Source organism: Brassica napus, chromosome A3, assembly GCF_020379485.1.
Source record: "Brassica napus cultivar Da-Ae chromosome A3, Da-Ae, whole genome shotgun sequence".
Taxonomy (NCBI): Eukaryota; Viridiplantae; Streptophyta; class Magnoliopsida; order Brassicales; family Brassicaceae; genus Brassica; species Brassica napus.
Window position 1 is genome coordinate 21,378,455 of NC_063436.1, and position 15,739 is coordinate 21,394,193.

The 15,739-nt window shown below is 37.1% G+C and overlaps 3 protein-coding genes across 3 annotated transcripts; all 3 read left to right on the forward strand.

Annotated features, from left to right (window-relative positions):
• The first annotated feature begins 1,284 nt into the window (after window positions 1-1,284).
• On the forward strand, window positions 1,285-3,684 carry LOC106439828 (heat shock 70 kDa protein 1). The gene is made up of 2 exons (XM_013881359.3): window positions 1,285-1,568; window positions 1,815-3,684. The coding sequence occupies exons 1-2, from the start codon at window positions 1,355-1,357 to the stop codon at window positions 3,551-3,553; spliced, it is 1,953 nt and encodes a 650-aa protein (XP_013736813.2). The 5' UTR covers window positions 1,285-1,354; the 3' UTR covers window positions 3,554-3,684.
• Window positions 3,685-7,629: 3,945 nt separating this feature from the next.
• On the forward strand, window positions 7,630-8,326 carry LOC125607072 (heat shock 70 kDa protein 2-like). Its single transcript, XM_048776669.1, has one exon. The coding sequence runs from the start codon at window positions 7,816-7,818 to the stop codon at window positions 8,104-8,106; it is 291 nt and encodes a 96-aa protein (XP_048632626.1). The 5' UTR covers window positions 7,630-7,815; the 3' UTR covers window positions 8,107-8,326.
• A 4,943-nt stretch (window positions 8,327-13,269) lies between these two features.
• Window positions 13,270-14,597, forward strand: LOC125607073 (classical arabinogalactan protein 9-like). The gene is made up of 2 exons (XM_048776670.1): window positions 13,270-13,687; window positions 13,864-14,597. The coding sequence occupies exon 2, from the start codon at window positions 13,864-13,866 to the stop codon at window positions 14,245-14,247; it is 384 nt and encodes a 127-aa protein (XP_048632627.1). The 5' UTR covers window positions 13,270-13,687; the 3' UTR covers window positions 14,248-14,597.
• The last annotated feature ends 1,142 nt before the right edge of the window (window positions 14,598-15,739 follow it).

Sequence of the window (15,739 nt, forward strand, 5' to 3'; positions counted from 1 at the left end):
TTTAGTGTAAACTCACCCTCCGTAGGACGGGCCAACCCCTAGTTTCACTATAAAATAGAGTAACTTTATTATAGAATTAGAATTGCTTCAGTAGTTTACTATATAATAGAGTTACTTTAGAGTAAAATATAGAGTAATGTTGATTTTTTACTCCAAAGTAATTCCCTACTTTTAATTATAAGCACAAGGTTGCTACATGTCAATGTTTCCAATGAATTTGTGGTGAATGCTTCAAAAGTAAAGTTAATATCGTTTGTGAATTCAAATCTTTATATCACTTGTATTTTTCTTTTTTTTAACAAATTATATGTAACAGTAATTGTTATAAAATAAATATATTATATTAAAAAATCGTATATGAATAAAAATGTGTTGACTAGTTCATATTTGAACTAGGCCTGGGCATTTGGATCGTCGGGTCGGATTCGGATCGGGTCCTTTCGGGTCCAGATCTTTCGGATCTAAGAGTTTAGAACCCAATAGGGTAATTTCAAATTTTTGGTTCCGGATCGGTTTGGATCGTGCCGGGTCCGGGTCGGGTCGGGTCTTAGATAGTTACCCATTCGGGTAACTAGAATTTATCGGTTCGGATTCAGTTCGGTTTTGGGTCGGATTCGATTCCGGTTTGATTTAAAAAGAACTAAAAATACAAAAAAAATATCTGAAAATATTTATATATCCGAAAATATTCGAAATTTTATTCAAAATTTGTGTTTTTATTATATTAAAATGTGTATATATAAAAAACTATGCGAGATACAACAACAATTCGTTGTCTCCTAGTGGTTGACTCCTATGTTCTCTAGACGAATAACCCGTCTTTGATTTCCCCTTGATGCATTTAATTTTCATTATTAATTCGGGTAGCCATCGAGTTTCGGGTTTGGGTCGGGTCGGGTCCAAGACTCACGGGTCTTCTGCAACAAGACTGATAGGGTAATTTGATCGGATCGGTTTCTACCCGAACCGGGTTTTTTGGGTCGGTTTCGGATCGGATCTTCGGATCCGGATAAAATGTCTACGCCTAAGTTGAACCGAAAACAACCCATTATTTTGTTTTGATTTTTCACTGGGACATACAAGCCGACCACATGTGAACGCTCCACCAATTGTGATTTTTCTATTTTACGCAGTTTTTTTTTTTAAATTTGGAAAAATAGTTGTTTAAAAAAAAAAAGGAAAAATCATAATCTCTTAAGAACCGTCGGATCAATCGAACGGTGGAAAAAAACCTAATGCATAATGGAAACACCAAACCCTCCTCGTGCTTATATAATAAGCTCAAACCTATTACGCTCTCTCTCCCCACACCATAAAACTCAAACCCAATCTCAAAAGCTTCTTCACTCACACAATGTCGGGTAAAGGAGAAGGTCCAGCTATCGGAATCGATCTCGGCACCACCTACTCTTGCGTCGGAGTATGGCAACACGACCGCGTTGAGATCATCGCTAATGATCAAGGTAACAGAACCACCCCCTCTTACGTCGCCTTCACCGACTCCGAGAGGTTGATTGGTGATGCCGCCAAGAATCAAGTCGCCATGAACCCCATCAACACCGTCTTCGGTATGTAAATCTAAAGTTTTGATTTTTAGGGTTTATAGCTAGATCTTAGCTGATTGTGATTTTTAGGGTTTATAAGTTGAATTTGAAAGTTTTAATCTTTTGGGTTTATAAGAAGATTTTAGTTGAATTCGAAAGTTTTAATCTTTTTGGGTTTATAAGAAGATTTTTGTTGAATTCGAAAGTTTTAATCTTTTGGGTTTATAAGAAGATCTGATGATTTAATGTTTTTTATTATTATTATGATAGATGCAAAGAGATTGATTGGTCGGAGATTCAGTGACGCATCAGTCCAAAGCGACATGAAGCTATGGCCTTTCAAGATCATCCCTGGCCCAGCAGACAAGCCAATGATTGTCGTCTCTTACAAAGGAGAAGAGAAGCAGTTCGCAGCCGAGGAGATCTCCTCCATGGTTCTCATCAAGATGCGTGAGATCGCCGAAGCTTACCTTGGCGTCACCATCAAGAACGCTGTGGTCACTGTCCCAGCCTACTTCAACGACTCTCAGCGTCAAGCTACAAAGGACGCTGGTGTCATCGCTGGTCTGAACGTGATGCGTATCATCAACGAGCCGACTGCTGCGGCTATTGCTTACGGTCTTGATAAGAAGGCGACGAGCGTTGGGGAGAAGAACGTTTTGATTTTTGATCTCGGCGGTGGTACTTTTGATGTCTCGCTTTTGACTATCGAAGAAGGTATCTTTGAGGTGAAGGCTACTGCTGGAGACACTCATCTCGGTGGTGAGGACTTTGACAACAGAATGGTTAACCATTTTGTTCAAGAGTTTAAGAGGAAGAGCAAGAAGGATATTAGCGGTAACCCCAGAGCTTTGAGGAGGTTGAGGACGGCTTGTGAGAGAGCGAAGAGGACTCTTTCCTCCACTGCTCAGACCACCATCGAGATTGACTCTCTCTTTGAGGGGATTGATTTCTACTCTGCTCTCACGCGTGCTAGGTTCGAGGAGCTCAACATGGATCTCTTCAGGAAGTGTATGGAGCCTGTGGAGAAGTGTCTGCGTGATGCTAAGATGGACAAGAGCACGGTCCATGACGTTGTCCTCGTCGGTGGCTCCACCCGTATCCCCAAAGTTCAACAGCTTCTCCAAGACTTCTTCAATGGCAAAGAGCTCTGCAAGAGCATTAACCCCGACGAGGCTGTGGCTTACGGAGCGGCTGTTCAGGGTGCTATTCTAAGCGGTGAAGGGAATGAGAAGGTGCAAGACCTTCTTCTGCTGGACGTGACTCCTCTGTCCCTCGGTCTCGAAACCGCCGGTGGAGTTATGACGACCTTGATCCAGAGGAACACTACCATCCCGACCAAAAAGGAACAGGTCTTCTCCACTTACTCTGACAACCAGCCTGGTGTTTTGATCCAAGTCTACGAAGGTGAGAGAGCCAGGACCAAGGACAACAACCTCCTCGGGAAGTTCGAGCTCTCTGGCATCCCTCCTGCTCCACGTGGTGTTCCTCAGATCACTGTCTGCTTCGACATTGACGCGAATGGTATCCTCAATGTTTCTGCGGAGGACAAGACCACGGGGCAGAAGAACAAGATCACCATCACCAACGACAAGGGTCGCTTGTCTAAGGACGAGATAGAGAAGATGGTGCAAGAGGCTGAGAAGTACAAGTCTGAGGATGAGGAGCACAAGAAGAAGGTTGAAGCCAAGAATGCGCTTGAGAACTACGCTTACAACATGAGGAACACGATCCGCGATGACAAGATTGGTGAGAAGCTTCCTGCTGCGGACAAGAAGAAGATTGAGGATTCTGTTGAGGAGGCGATCCAGTGGCTCGATGGGAACCAGACGGCTGAAGCTGACGAGTTTGAAGACAAGATGAAGGAGCTGGAGAGCGTGTGCAATCCGATTATTGCTAAGATGTATCAAGGAGCTGGTGGTGAAGCAGGTGGCCCCTCTGGTATGGATGATGATGAAGCTCCTCCTTCTGCCGGAGGTGCTGGCCCCAAGATTGAGGAAGTCGACTAAGCTGTGGTGCTTTCTTTTGCCTTGATGGTTTGAATTTCAAGTGTTGTTTGGTTTTTATGTTTTGCTTTATTTCTGAGCTATGTAGTACTCTGGAACTTTTTCTATATTTCTAATTAAGTTGCAGTTTCAAACTTGCCCGATATTAATTAGTCTCACATTATCTCTCTGTTTTTGGGTTCTAATTGCTTGGCTTTGCTCATGTAATTTAACCGAAACAGAGTGAGGAACCTTTAGAGATGTGTATCAATACATTTATGTTTTCAGGTGATTCTTGCTTGATCGGTTTGTGTCACATCTTCTTTTAAAGAACCCAAACTCATCAAATGCAGAGTTGTAGCGGTGGTTACTCGGAACCAAAGACCTCTAACATCCTCTATTCCTCTCACACCCTTAAATATATATATCTCTAATGTGCATACTAAAAAGATTATACTGTGTAATAGTGGTTGAAAGGATGAACCAAAACAAAGCTAACAAGAGTTTTAGTCATTTTACTGACACATCTCAATTTATCTTGATATATGGTTTGAAGATTATGAGTCTTCTTATTAAGCATCATTTTTTTAATAATGAACTAGAATTCTAGAAATGCCAAAATCCCCAAAAATTAAAAACATGAACCCTAACGTTAATATTTCACGTATGTATTTATGCACTTTCCAACCTCAGCTGACCCGTAAAACTCACGTTGGAAACTATAGAGGATATGTTTTTTTTGAAATCCATATAGTATTTAGAAATCTAAGTAAAATATACAAATTTTCTCGGATTAGTATTTACAAATCCAGAAGTTTTCTTTCGGATTTGGGCCTTTGTATTTTTCACAAAGAAATCCATGCAAATCCATTCAAATACATTATGAAATCAAATCTATTAGTAAATACGTATGATTGAATAACACTTGATTTGAATTAGAATTTATGAATCATTAAATGAATAACACTTGATTTGAATTAGAATTTATGAATCATTAAACGAATAACACATGATTTTAATACATATTTTAAAATCATAAAACCAATAACACTAGATTTAGTTTGGATTTTCAAATTTATCAAAATACACCAACCAATAACCCCCTTTTAAGATGTGTTGTTCATTCAGAATCATTTCCACTAAGTGATAGAAAAGATTAGGGGTTTAGCACTCATAGCTTTTTAAGTCTTTGACGATTTGATTATCACATCGCTGATTTCAATATTATGTCTTGTAATCACCAATTATTTTCAATAGAAACCTACGTTTTTAATAATTTATTATTGCACTGGTATATGGCGAATTCAGATCAAATAATTAACAACGGCATGAGGAAGGAGCTTACTTGTGATATCCACCAATTGAGAAGTAACTGCAATACTGCATTACTATAAAGCATCCAATTTAGCTAGTGAAGTAACGTTAGATATTTTATGTCGATGAAACGAGCCAACATGACGCACAGAAAGTAAGCTTCTAAGAAAAAGTGATTATATACACGTATTTTCTTTTTCAAAAGAAAAATGCACATATCTACAAAATATTGATGTGAAGGGGAAAAAGTTGTCTAAAGATAGACTAAAAGCGAAAAAGACAAGAAACAATTATTTAAAATAGAAAATGAACAGTGGAAAACTAACGGAGAAGCATTGCCTAGAACAACAACATTGTCACGGCAACGCTAGTGTCGCTTTAATGGAAAAGTGGGCCGAAATGATACACCGTTGTATCGCCTATGTCTGTCTATGTCAATTGCATCATATTAAACCTAAACATTGGTTCTAGAAGAGTTTTAGAGAATCTATAAACTTTGCTTCCGTGAGTTATTGAAATACACCAACAATCGAAGAAATCTCCATCACATCTCAATTTATTTCTAAACCATATTCAAAAAATATTAACAATGTATTTTAAAATAATGATGTAATTTTAGAAATTTATAGTTCTATTAATATATGTAAATTTTTTTGAAATGATAGATCTTATATTTATAATATAATTAAAATTTAAAAGTTTTATACTCTAATTTATACACTATTTAAAAAAAATTAAAAACCTTAAAATCATAACTGTACTAAGTGTTTTGCAGGCATAATTATCTTATAGATATTTATTAATACTTTCAATAATAATTCAAAGATCAGTATAATAAGTTATTGTTTATACTGTTATGTATATAAATAATTATTGATTTTTTTGTTTATATATAAATAATTCAATGTTCAATTTTTTTTTTTGAAAATACTCAAATAATAGAAATATTTTGAAAATTATTTTGAAAACTACTTCATTGGATTTTTTTCCTTAATTAGTATTTAATTATACATTGTTATATTTCTTAATTTCAACCTTTCTATCACTAAAATATTATTGTGGATAAAAACACAGTATATATAAGAATTATCTTTATATTTTAAAACATTTTATTTTTTGGCAATTGTTTATTATATTAGTTTATCTAATAAACACTATTTAAAATCGATACCTTACGATTGTAATGTGAGCTATAATCGGTATAAAAATTTCAACAACTACAGTACGTGTAACCATAAATAATAGCAATGAAAACGTTTCTTCAATTGCAAATATTAAAAACGTTTACGTTCTAATGTATTAAGTAATGTATGCATGAGACATATCAAAAGAAGAAAAAGTATCAGATATTTGTTAGATAAGACTTTATCCCCAGAATTTGCATCGATTCCCAACCCTATCTTTTAGGGGTGGGCACTTTACCCGATATCCGAAATGGCATCCGAACCCGATCCAAAAAAACCGAACCGAAATCCGAACCGAAGTAGCAAAATACCCGAACGGGTATTGAATAATGAGAGATTGGATACCCGAACCCGAACGGATAATACCCGAACCCGAATGGATATCCGAAGATAACCGAACATATGTATAATTAACCTTATGTTTCTAGTTTATATCTCTCATTTTATATAAAATATTTATATTGATACTACACATACTTTAAGTTCATATGATATACATACAATTACGGAAAAAATGATTTGCTACTCACTTAAAATGCATGTCGAGTTTTTTATTTCAAAAATTAACAAAAAGTTATATCCAAAATTAAAAAAAAATAACTAAATTAATGCATTTTTAGTTTTAAAATGTTATGTCCAAATCTATTAACCATTCAATCTATTAAAAATAAAAAATTAGTTAACTAAAAGTTATATTTTTAAATACAACAAACTTGAGAAATGAAAATTTTAATTTTTTTTTTCAAAATCTAAATATCCGAACCCGATCCGAAATAACCGAATCCGAACTAAAAATACCCGAACCCGATCCGAAGTACAGAAATACCCGAACGGGTTCTAGACCTCTATACCGAAATACCCGAAAATCCGAAATACCCGATCCGAACCCGAACGGGTACCCGAACGCCCACCCCTACTATCTTTTGGTTTAATAGAACCATTTTGACATTTTTGTCTATGTTCAGAGCCCTAAAAATCAATTTCAGTGTTATACAGAAGATCAACTTTACATATATACTGAATAAAGTGTACAATTACATTAAAATTGTTAAAGCAACTGGTCCTGATATTTTTAGGATTTTATCTAATTATGTATTAGGGGTAGATGATTTATATATTAACCTTTTAAATTTTGGAACAAAAAGAAATGTTGTTGGGATTGTGAAAGTCCATGTCCAACTATTTATTGTCCGATTAATATGTTATTGTCCGTTTTGGGCTTAAAATGCTGGTCCGTATAGATTTATTTGGTTTCCTTTCTAAAGGTTTCGTATTACATCCAAAATCTTGTGATTTGATCCCACATACCTCTAATACCATTTATTTCTCAAAAGTATTTTGGTCTTCTTGCCAGACTTTTCGTCATTCCCTTTTAATACAAATTATTTGGATTGTTAAGCTAATATCTAATTCTTTATTGTCCGATTAGTACAATATTGTCCACTTTATACTTAAGAGACTGATCTGCATGGTTTTATTTTTGATTTCATTTCTAAAAAAATTCATACTAACTAAAATTGGACTTCGTATTATATATTAAAAATTATTTATCTAAATTTCCAATGTGAGATTTCGTTCGATATCTCACGAATATTTCATGTCAGCATAGGATCGATCTTGTGAACAACAAAACATTGTTTTTCTTAACGGAACTCACCATATAACATATGGAAAAAAATCTAACAAAGCTTTTTTTTTTTAATAAAACATCTAACAAAGCTGAAACTAAAAATTAGTTAGTTGAAGAAGGTTGAAGCATAGAATGCGCTTGAGAACTACGCTTACAACATGAGGAACACGATCCGTGATGAGAAGATTGGTGAGAAGCTTCCTGCTGCTGACAAGAAGAAGATTGAGGATTCTGTTGAGGAGGCGATCCAGTGGCTTGATGGGAACCAGACGGCTGAAGCTGACGAGTTTGAAGACAAGATGAAGGAGTTGGAGAGCGTATGCAATCTGATTATTGCTAAGATGTATCAAGGAGCTGGTGGTGAAGCAGGTGGCCCCGCTGGGATGGATGATGATGAAGCTCCTCCTTCTGCCGGAGGTGCTTGCCCCAAGATTGAGGAAGTTGACTAAGCTCTGGTGCATTCTTTTGCCTTTATAATCTGAATGTTGGTCGGTTTTATGTTTTGCTTTATTTTTGAGTGATGTACTCTCTGTTCTTCTTGTTTTTCTAATTAAGTTGCAGTTTCGAACTTGAACGATACTAGTCTCATCACTCTGTTCTTATGGATTTCATCAATTGCTTGGCTTTGCTGATCTAGTTTAATAGAAACTGCAGAGTGAACGATGAATATATGTGTGTTTGTAAGGAACATAGGTTGTGTTTGTGACAGTTGAGATAGTAGTTTACACCTACTTGAGGAACCTAAACTCATCAAATGCACAGAGTAAAAACATTGTAGCAGTGGTTGCTCGGAACCAAAGACCTCTAAAAGTTTCACCATGGAATCATTTTCTCAGAAGTGATGTTGAGAAGTACTAATAAGCAAATTGATTATAATACCTGAGCTACATCCGCTAACACTATCTATAAGCAGAGAAATTACGACCACACCTATGGGTACGACGACGTTTCCATTTTTTCCCTCCAACAGATATGGCTTCCAAACACGAAAAATATCGCTAAGATGACAAGTTTTGCTGTTTAAGCCCTTGCAAAAATATCTCCTTTTTTTATAAAGGTTAAACACTCCCTTCTCGTGCCAGGGAAATCACTTGCACCAATATTCACAAAATCTAGTGGGTTTTGTTGTTGCCTTGAGGTATATAAATCCTGAGTTCACCCCATTGCTCTTGCTTGAGGAACTTTCCTTGTATTGGTCACACGCGATCTCAAAATCTACGTCTGGAAACAATGGATTGCGGAACCGCAAGATATCGGCTTCCTAAAAGCAAACGAGAGTAGTATAAATGTGCAAAAGTTTTCAAGGAAAAAACTGATAATAACGGTAGGATTATAGGTTAACAATCATGTAGATTAAATAGATATATCTCGAATGTACATGCTAAAAAGATTATAATGTGTAATAGTGGTTGAAAGGATGAACCAAAACAAAGCTAACAAGAGTTTTAGTCATTATATACATCTCAATTTACATCTAGATATATGGTTTGAAGATTATGAATCTTCTTATTAAGCATCATTAAACTAGAAATGCCAAAACCCATAAAGTTAAAACATGAACCCTAACGGTAACATTTTCACGTACGTATTTATTCACTTTTCCATTTCAGACCCACTTTCGGTCATATAATTATTTCGGCCCACTTTTCCATTAAAGCGACAGTAGCCAACCCCTCTTGCCGTGACAATGTTGTACTAGGCAATGAATACTTCTCCGTTAATTTTCCACTGTTCATTTTCTATTTTAAATAATTGTTTCTTGTCTTTTTCGCTTTTAGTCTTATCTTTAGACCACTTTATTGCCATAGACTTTAGACTATACATATTGTTATGCAGTTTCCAAAACTATTCTTTGTGTTTTTTTTTACTTCGAAATTGAAAAATCCTTTTTCACTTTACAAAAGAAAAAATGCGTCAAAAAAATATAGATTTGGAGAGTGAGAACTTTTGTTTGTTAGCTTTTGGGAAAGAAAAAAAATTACCTCGTCGTTAACGGTTGTAGCAATCTTTGTAAGAGTTAAGAAAAAGTTAGCGTTACAGAAGTTGTATAAAATTAACTGCGGTGTGAGTGATTGCTGAACGCAAAGGGCATAAATTAAGGTAAGTCTATCTGATTTATTAGCAGTATGAAAAAATATAATTTTTTCGCAGCAACCCTAATCTGGGTTTTGGTAATTAAATCAGATCCGACATATATTTTGCTGATCTGATGGAAGAGTTTAATGGTTGTTGAAGACCAAAGTAATTTTTGACAATTTTTTAGTTAACCAGTAAGTGTGGCACTTGAGACATAAGGTTTATTGTTTTCTCCTCAAAATGGGAACCGGCCATGTATGTGTCTGTTTTTTTTGTTTTGTTTGTTGTCCCAAAGACGTTTTTGGGTTTGGGTGTGAGTATAAACTTAATAAATCTGTAAAGATATATGCTTACACTACAAGAAAACGTAGCAGTAACAACGGCATTTTACGAGGAAATTATTTCCTCGTAAATTTACATAAGCTTTACAACGCAATTACGACGCGACATGACTTCGTCGTAAACTCGATGGTAATTTACGACGAAATGTATTCGTCGTAAAGTTAATGTAAGTTTACGACGAAAGTACGTGGAATGCAAAATAGTTGTAAACGTTACATCGACATTACAACGAATCATGTTACCGTTACATAAAGGTGAAAACGTGTATTGAAAGTGCTTTAACTTACCTAAGTTCGTTGTAAACGCGTTGTAAATTTTCCATGTAAAATCCATGTAAAACTTACCATATTTCTCTATATATATGTCATTTCCCACAACTCTCTTCCTCACAACACACAACTCTCTTCCTCACAACACACAACTCTCTTCTTCTCGAACCACCAATTACTATTTCGAAGATAACGATAACGAACATGAGTCATTCGTCTGTCTGCCAATTCAGTAGAGCGATAAGGAGAAAATGGAGGGAAGTGAAGTTGGTTTATACTTGAGTGAAACCTCCGACCATCGTCAAAGGTTCCTCTCAAGTACAAACCAGCTGCACTTCCGTCCACTTTCTCCTTGTCGTTCCACTGAATTGGCAGACAGACGAACGACACAGGTTCCTTATCGTTGTTTTAGAAATAGTAATTGGTGGGGTAACAACGCAATTACGACGAAACCAAATTTCGTCGTAAACGCCATGTAATATTACGACGTAAGTACGTCGAAAATTAAATTTTACATCGATATTACAACGAATCATGTTATCGTTATATTTAGGTGAAAAACTTATCGAGTTTCGTTGTAAAGTCGTTGTACAAAAACTATGTAAAATCCATGTAAACTTTCCCTTGTAAAATCGTTGTTATATTTCAACTACCCAACTCGAAAATTTCTCTATATATATGTCATTTCCCACAACTCTCTTCCTCACAACACACAACTCTCTTCCTCACAAGACACAAACGGAAAAAAAAAAAATTTAAAAAAAAATAGTCTCGAAAATGGTCGGTGGCGGTAGTATTTACGAGTTACGAAGTTGGATGTATTTGCACAAAGATTCCGACGGGAGAGTGACGAATGCATTTCTGAACGGGCTAGAGACATTCATGCACCAGGCGGGCTGTACACCGATCACGCAGGAAAGCGGTAAGATGTTCTGCCCCTGTTCAAAATGCAAAAATTCGAAATTTGCACGTAGTGAAACTGTATGGAATCATTTAGTAAACAGAGGATTTACACCACAGTATTACATTTGGTATCAACATGGAGAGGGTTATGGGGGAAATGAAGCTAGTAGTAGTAATGCTAATTTTGAGGATGCTCATCATAATGAAGAACCGAATCATGTGCATAATGAATATAATTATCATCAAGAGGAGCAGATGGTAGATCATGATAGGGTTCAAGATATGATTAGTGATGCATTTTTAGAAACAACTACAACAATAGCAGATGGAACTGGAAATGTAGAAGAACCTAATTTGGATGCAAAAAGATTTTATGAAATGCTAGATGCTGCAAATCAACCAATCTACACTGGTTGTAGAGAAGGTCTCTCTAAATTGTCTCTAGCAGCTAGGATGATGAATATTAAAACGGATCATAATTTACCTGAGAATTGCATGGATGCATGGGCGGAGTTGTTTAAAGAGTATTTGCCAGAAGACAACGTGTCTGCTGAATCTTATTATGAGATTCAGAAATTGGTTTATAGTCTTGGGTTACCCTCGGAGATGATTGATGTTTGCATCGACAACTGCATGATCTACTGGAAGGAAGATGACAAGTTAGAAGAGTGTCGATTCTGCAAAAAACCACGATTCAAACCGCAAGGCCGTGGGAGGAATAGGGTACCGTACCAAAGGATGTGGTACCTACCAATTACAGACAGATTGAAAAGATTATATCAATCTGAGAGGACTGCTGCGTCGATGAGGTGGCATGCCGAACATGTCCAGAGAGATGGTGAGGTTGCACATCCATCAGACGCAAGAGCGTGGAAACATTTCAACAAGGTACACGGAGATTTTGCTACAAATATTCGGAATGTCTATCTTGGGTTATGCACCGATGGATTTAGTCCATTTGGAATGTCTGGTAGACAATATTCTTTGTGGCCAGTCATTCTTACGCCGTATAATTTACCGCCGGATATGTGCATGGAACAAGAATTTCTATTTTTGACCATATTAATCCCAGGGCCGAAGCATCCAAAACGGTCTCTTGATGTTTTTCTTCAACCGTTGATAGAAGAGCTAAAGCAATTGTGGTCAGAAGGGGTGAGGACGTACGATTGTTCCTTGAAAACCAATTTTACGATGCGAGCAGTTCTGATGTGGACGATAAGTGATTTCCCTGCTTATGGGATGTTGTCTGGCTGGACAACACATGGAAGATTATCTTGTCCGTATTGTCTTGGATCCACGGATGCTTTTCAACTGAAGAATGGTAGGAAGAGTTGTTGGTTTGATTGTCATCGTCGGTTTCTTCCACTTGCCCATCCGTACAGAAGAAACAAGACATTGTTTCGACACAAAAAAATTGTCAGAGACAGTCCTCCTCCATATCTCACCGGCCAGCAGATCGAAGCGGACATTGATTATTACGGAGCTCAGGAAACAGTTAAGGTTGGAGGAAATTGGCATGTTCCTGGAAATATGCCTGATGGGTATGGTGTATCTCACAATTGGCATAAGAAGAGTATATTTTGGGAGCTACCGTATTGGAAGGATCTTCTCTTACGCCACAATCTGGATGTCATGCATATCGAGAAGAACTTTTTTGAGAACATCATGAATACATTACTTAACGTCCCTGGGAAGACAAAAGATAACAAAAAGTCAAGGATGGACTTACCTGATATTTGCTCAAGAAGTGAGTTACATATCAAGAGCAATGGAAACGTTCCTGTTCCCATCTTCCGGTTGTCATCAGCAGCGAAAACAACCTTGTTTGACTGGGTTGCATCGGAAGTTAAGTTTCCTGATGGTTATGTTTCAAATATGTCAAGATGTATTGAACGAGGTCAAAAGTTCTCCGGAATGAAAAGTCATGATTGTCATGTGTTTATGCAACGACTGCTTCCATTTGCTTTTGCCGAGCTCCTTCCAGCAAATGTCCACGAAGCACTTGTAATGATAGTGATGAGAACGAAAACGATTTAGAGTGATGTAATATATGTATCAAATGTTGGATTTCTCTATTGTAACATTTTCTAAAAGAAAGAGTAAGAAGTAGTATGATATAAGATATGATGTTAGATGATATGTCACTTTGGGGTTTAGGGATTTCATTCTCGGTGTTTAGGGTTAAGCGTCGTAATTTCGTCGTAAATGGAAAAACGCGGACCTGGTAATTTCGTCGTAACTCGAAAAACACGGGCCTGGTAATTTCGTCGTAAATTAAAAAACACGGGCCTGGTAAATTCGTCGTAAATGGAAAAACGCGGGCCTGGTAATTTCGTCGTAAATTTACGTCGATTTTACGACGAATCCTAATCTATATAAGGGGACGCCGAGAGCGAGGCTGCCTCGCTCATTCCTCCCAAATTCCTTTGCTCTCTCTAAGGTAAACTCTCTCTTCTCTCTCTCTTTTTTTTTTTTTTAAATTAGTTTAGGTGATTAGTTAGGTAACGGAATTAGTTTAGGTGATTAGTTAGGTAATTAGTTTAGGTGATTAGTTAGGTAACGGAATAATATTTTTATTATGTCGTAACTGATAAAATTTATTTTAATTTTTTTTAGATGGCTCCTAGAAGAAAATCCAGAGCACCTAGTTATAGAGATTTGTTTGGCGACGATGGTTCCGGTACATCTTCTTCCGGTCCATCGTCTTCTGGTCCATCATCCTCCACCGCAGTTCCAGACTCTCAGCCTTCTCAGAGAGTTGCTTGGAGTCCTCCTCCACCGCAGATGCCTCCACCGCAAATGCCTCCACCGCATATGCCTCCACCTCCTCCTCCAGCGGCTGCACCTGAGCCTGTCCCAGAAGGTGCAGTTCATCCGGATTTGCGTGTGCCTTCATATGCCCCATTCGCGAGATATACGGTAGAGGATTTGCTTGCCCAGCCCGGACGAGAGGGTTTGGATGTTCTAGACCCCGATAGACCCCGAGGAACTTATTGGTAAGTTATTAATTTTTATTACATAAAAATTTAAAATATTTTTATTTTCTAACGGTTAAATTGTTTTCCTTTCAGGTTTGGGGCTAATAACCGTGTTGGCCGGAGCGTTTCGAAAACGATTAAGGGTTACTACGATGGGGCATATCCGAACTGGAGCAAGACTCCAAATCACGTTAAGATCACGTGGTTTAAAATGTTTGCGGTAAGATTTTTAAATTTAATTAAATTTTAACTTTTAAATATGTATATATTTTTTAAATATTATTATTAATAGTAATTTTTTCAAATTTTTTGTGTTTCAGCAAAAGTGGCATTGGTCTTTGGGAATCACCGAGATGGTGAAGGCGGAATTCGTTGCAAAAGCAAAGATCCGCCTCTGCAACACAGTCTCCGATTGGAAGGACAAGTGGGAGCTCGACGGGTATGAGGGAAAGCCCACTGAGCTCACGACGGATGTGTGGGATGGCCTCATCGCCTATTGGAAGCACCCGTCTTCGATCAAAAAGGCCAATTCGTGCTCGGCTTCTCGAAGAACGAAGGATAAAGATGGTAATTTGCCCATGCTTCACAGAACCGGCCAAAAACCACATGCAGGCATCCGTCTAGACGTTGTAAGTTTTGTTTTTAAATATTTATTTTAAAATATTCAATTAATATAACTTTTAATATTTTTTTTTTGTAGTTGGAGAAGACGGGAGTCTTACCATCTCTGTCTGACCTATTCAAGATGACTCACGCCACATCCGACGGAGTTTTTGTGGATCCTGCATCAGAGAAACTCGCTCAAGCAGTGGCTACTCGGATTGAAGAACGGGAGACGCAACTAACTCAGGAGTCTCCCGATGGATTACCCGTCACATTGTCCACCGAAGAAGCCGACCGAATCTTCGAAGAGGTAGTACAACTAAAATTTTTTTTTTCATTATTTTTAATAACTATATTAATATATGTTTTAATTTTATAGCTGGCTCCTAGAAAGAAGGGCCGAATAGTCGGTATAGGCTCCGTTAACCAAGTTGCAAGGGCAACTTCGTCATACACTTCGAGACGGGATGAAGAGACTTCTCAGATGAAAGCTCGAATGGATAGCCAGCAGGTTCGTTTAGACTCTCTTGAGGATTTGCTAGACGTGATGGCCGTGGGAAACCCGGTTATGCAGAGAATGTTGAGTCAGAGACGAGCCGCTCTTGGGTTGCCAGTACGAGATCCCCAAGAGTCCGATCCAACCCGTCAACAGCCGAGCAACCCCACCGACTACTTCGATGATATGTAGTTTTTTTAATATTTTCGGTTTGTATTATGAATTTAAATATTATGACTTTTAAATGCTTTTTTATAAATGTTTTTTATTTTCATATTTCGTTTTGAAATTAAAATTATTTAAAATTCAGAATTTTAAATAAATTCAAATTTATATATATATATATATTTGAGGTTAAAAACGAAATATTCAAAATATATTTTATAAAACGAAACGTCGATGTAGGCTCGACGTA

Excerpts from the sequence above, each read along its gene's own strand:
- LOC106439828 (XM_013881359.3), top strand. The coding sequence starts at position 1,355 with ATGTCGGGTAAAGGAGAAGGTCCAGCTATCGGAATCGATCTCGGCACC. Across the intron at positions 1,569-1,814 it reads CCCCATCAACACCGTCTTCG|ATGCAAAGAGATTGATTGGT; the intron begins GTATGTAAATCT and ends TTATTATGATAG.
- LOC125607072 (XM_048776669.1), top strand. The coding sequence starts at position 7,816 with ATGAGGAACACGATCCGTGATGAGAAGATTGGTGAGAAGCTTCCTGCT.
- LOC125607073 (XM_048776670.1), top strand. The coding sequence starts at position 13,864 with ATGGCTCCTAGAAGAAAATCCAGAGCACCTAGTTATAGAGATTTGTTT.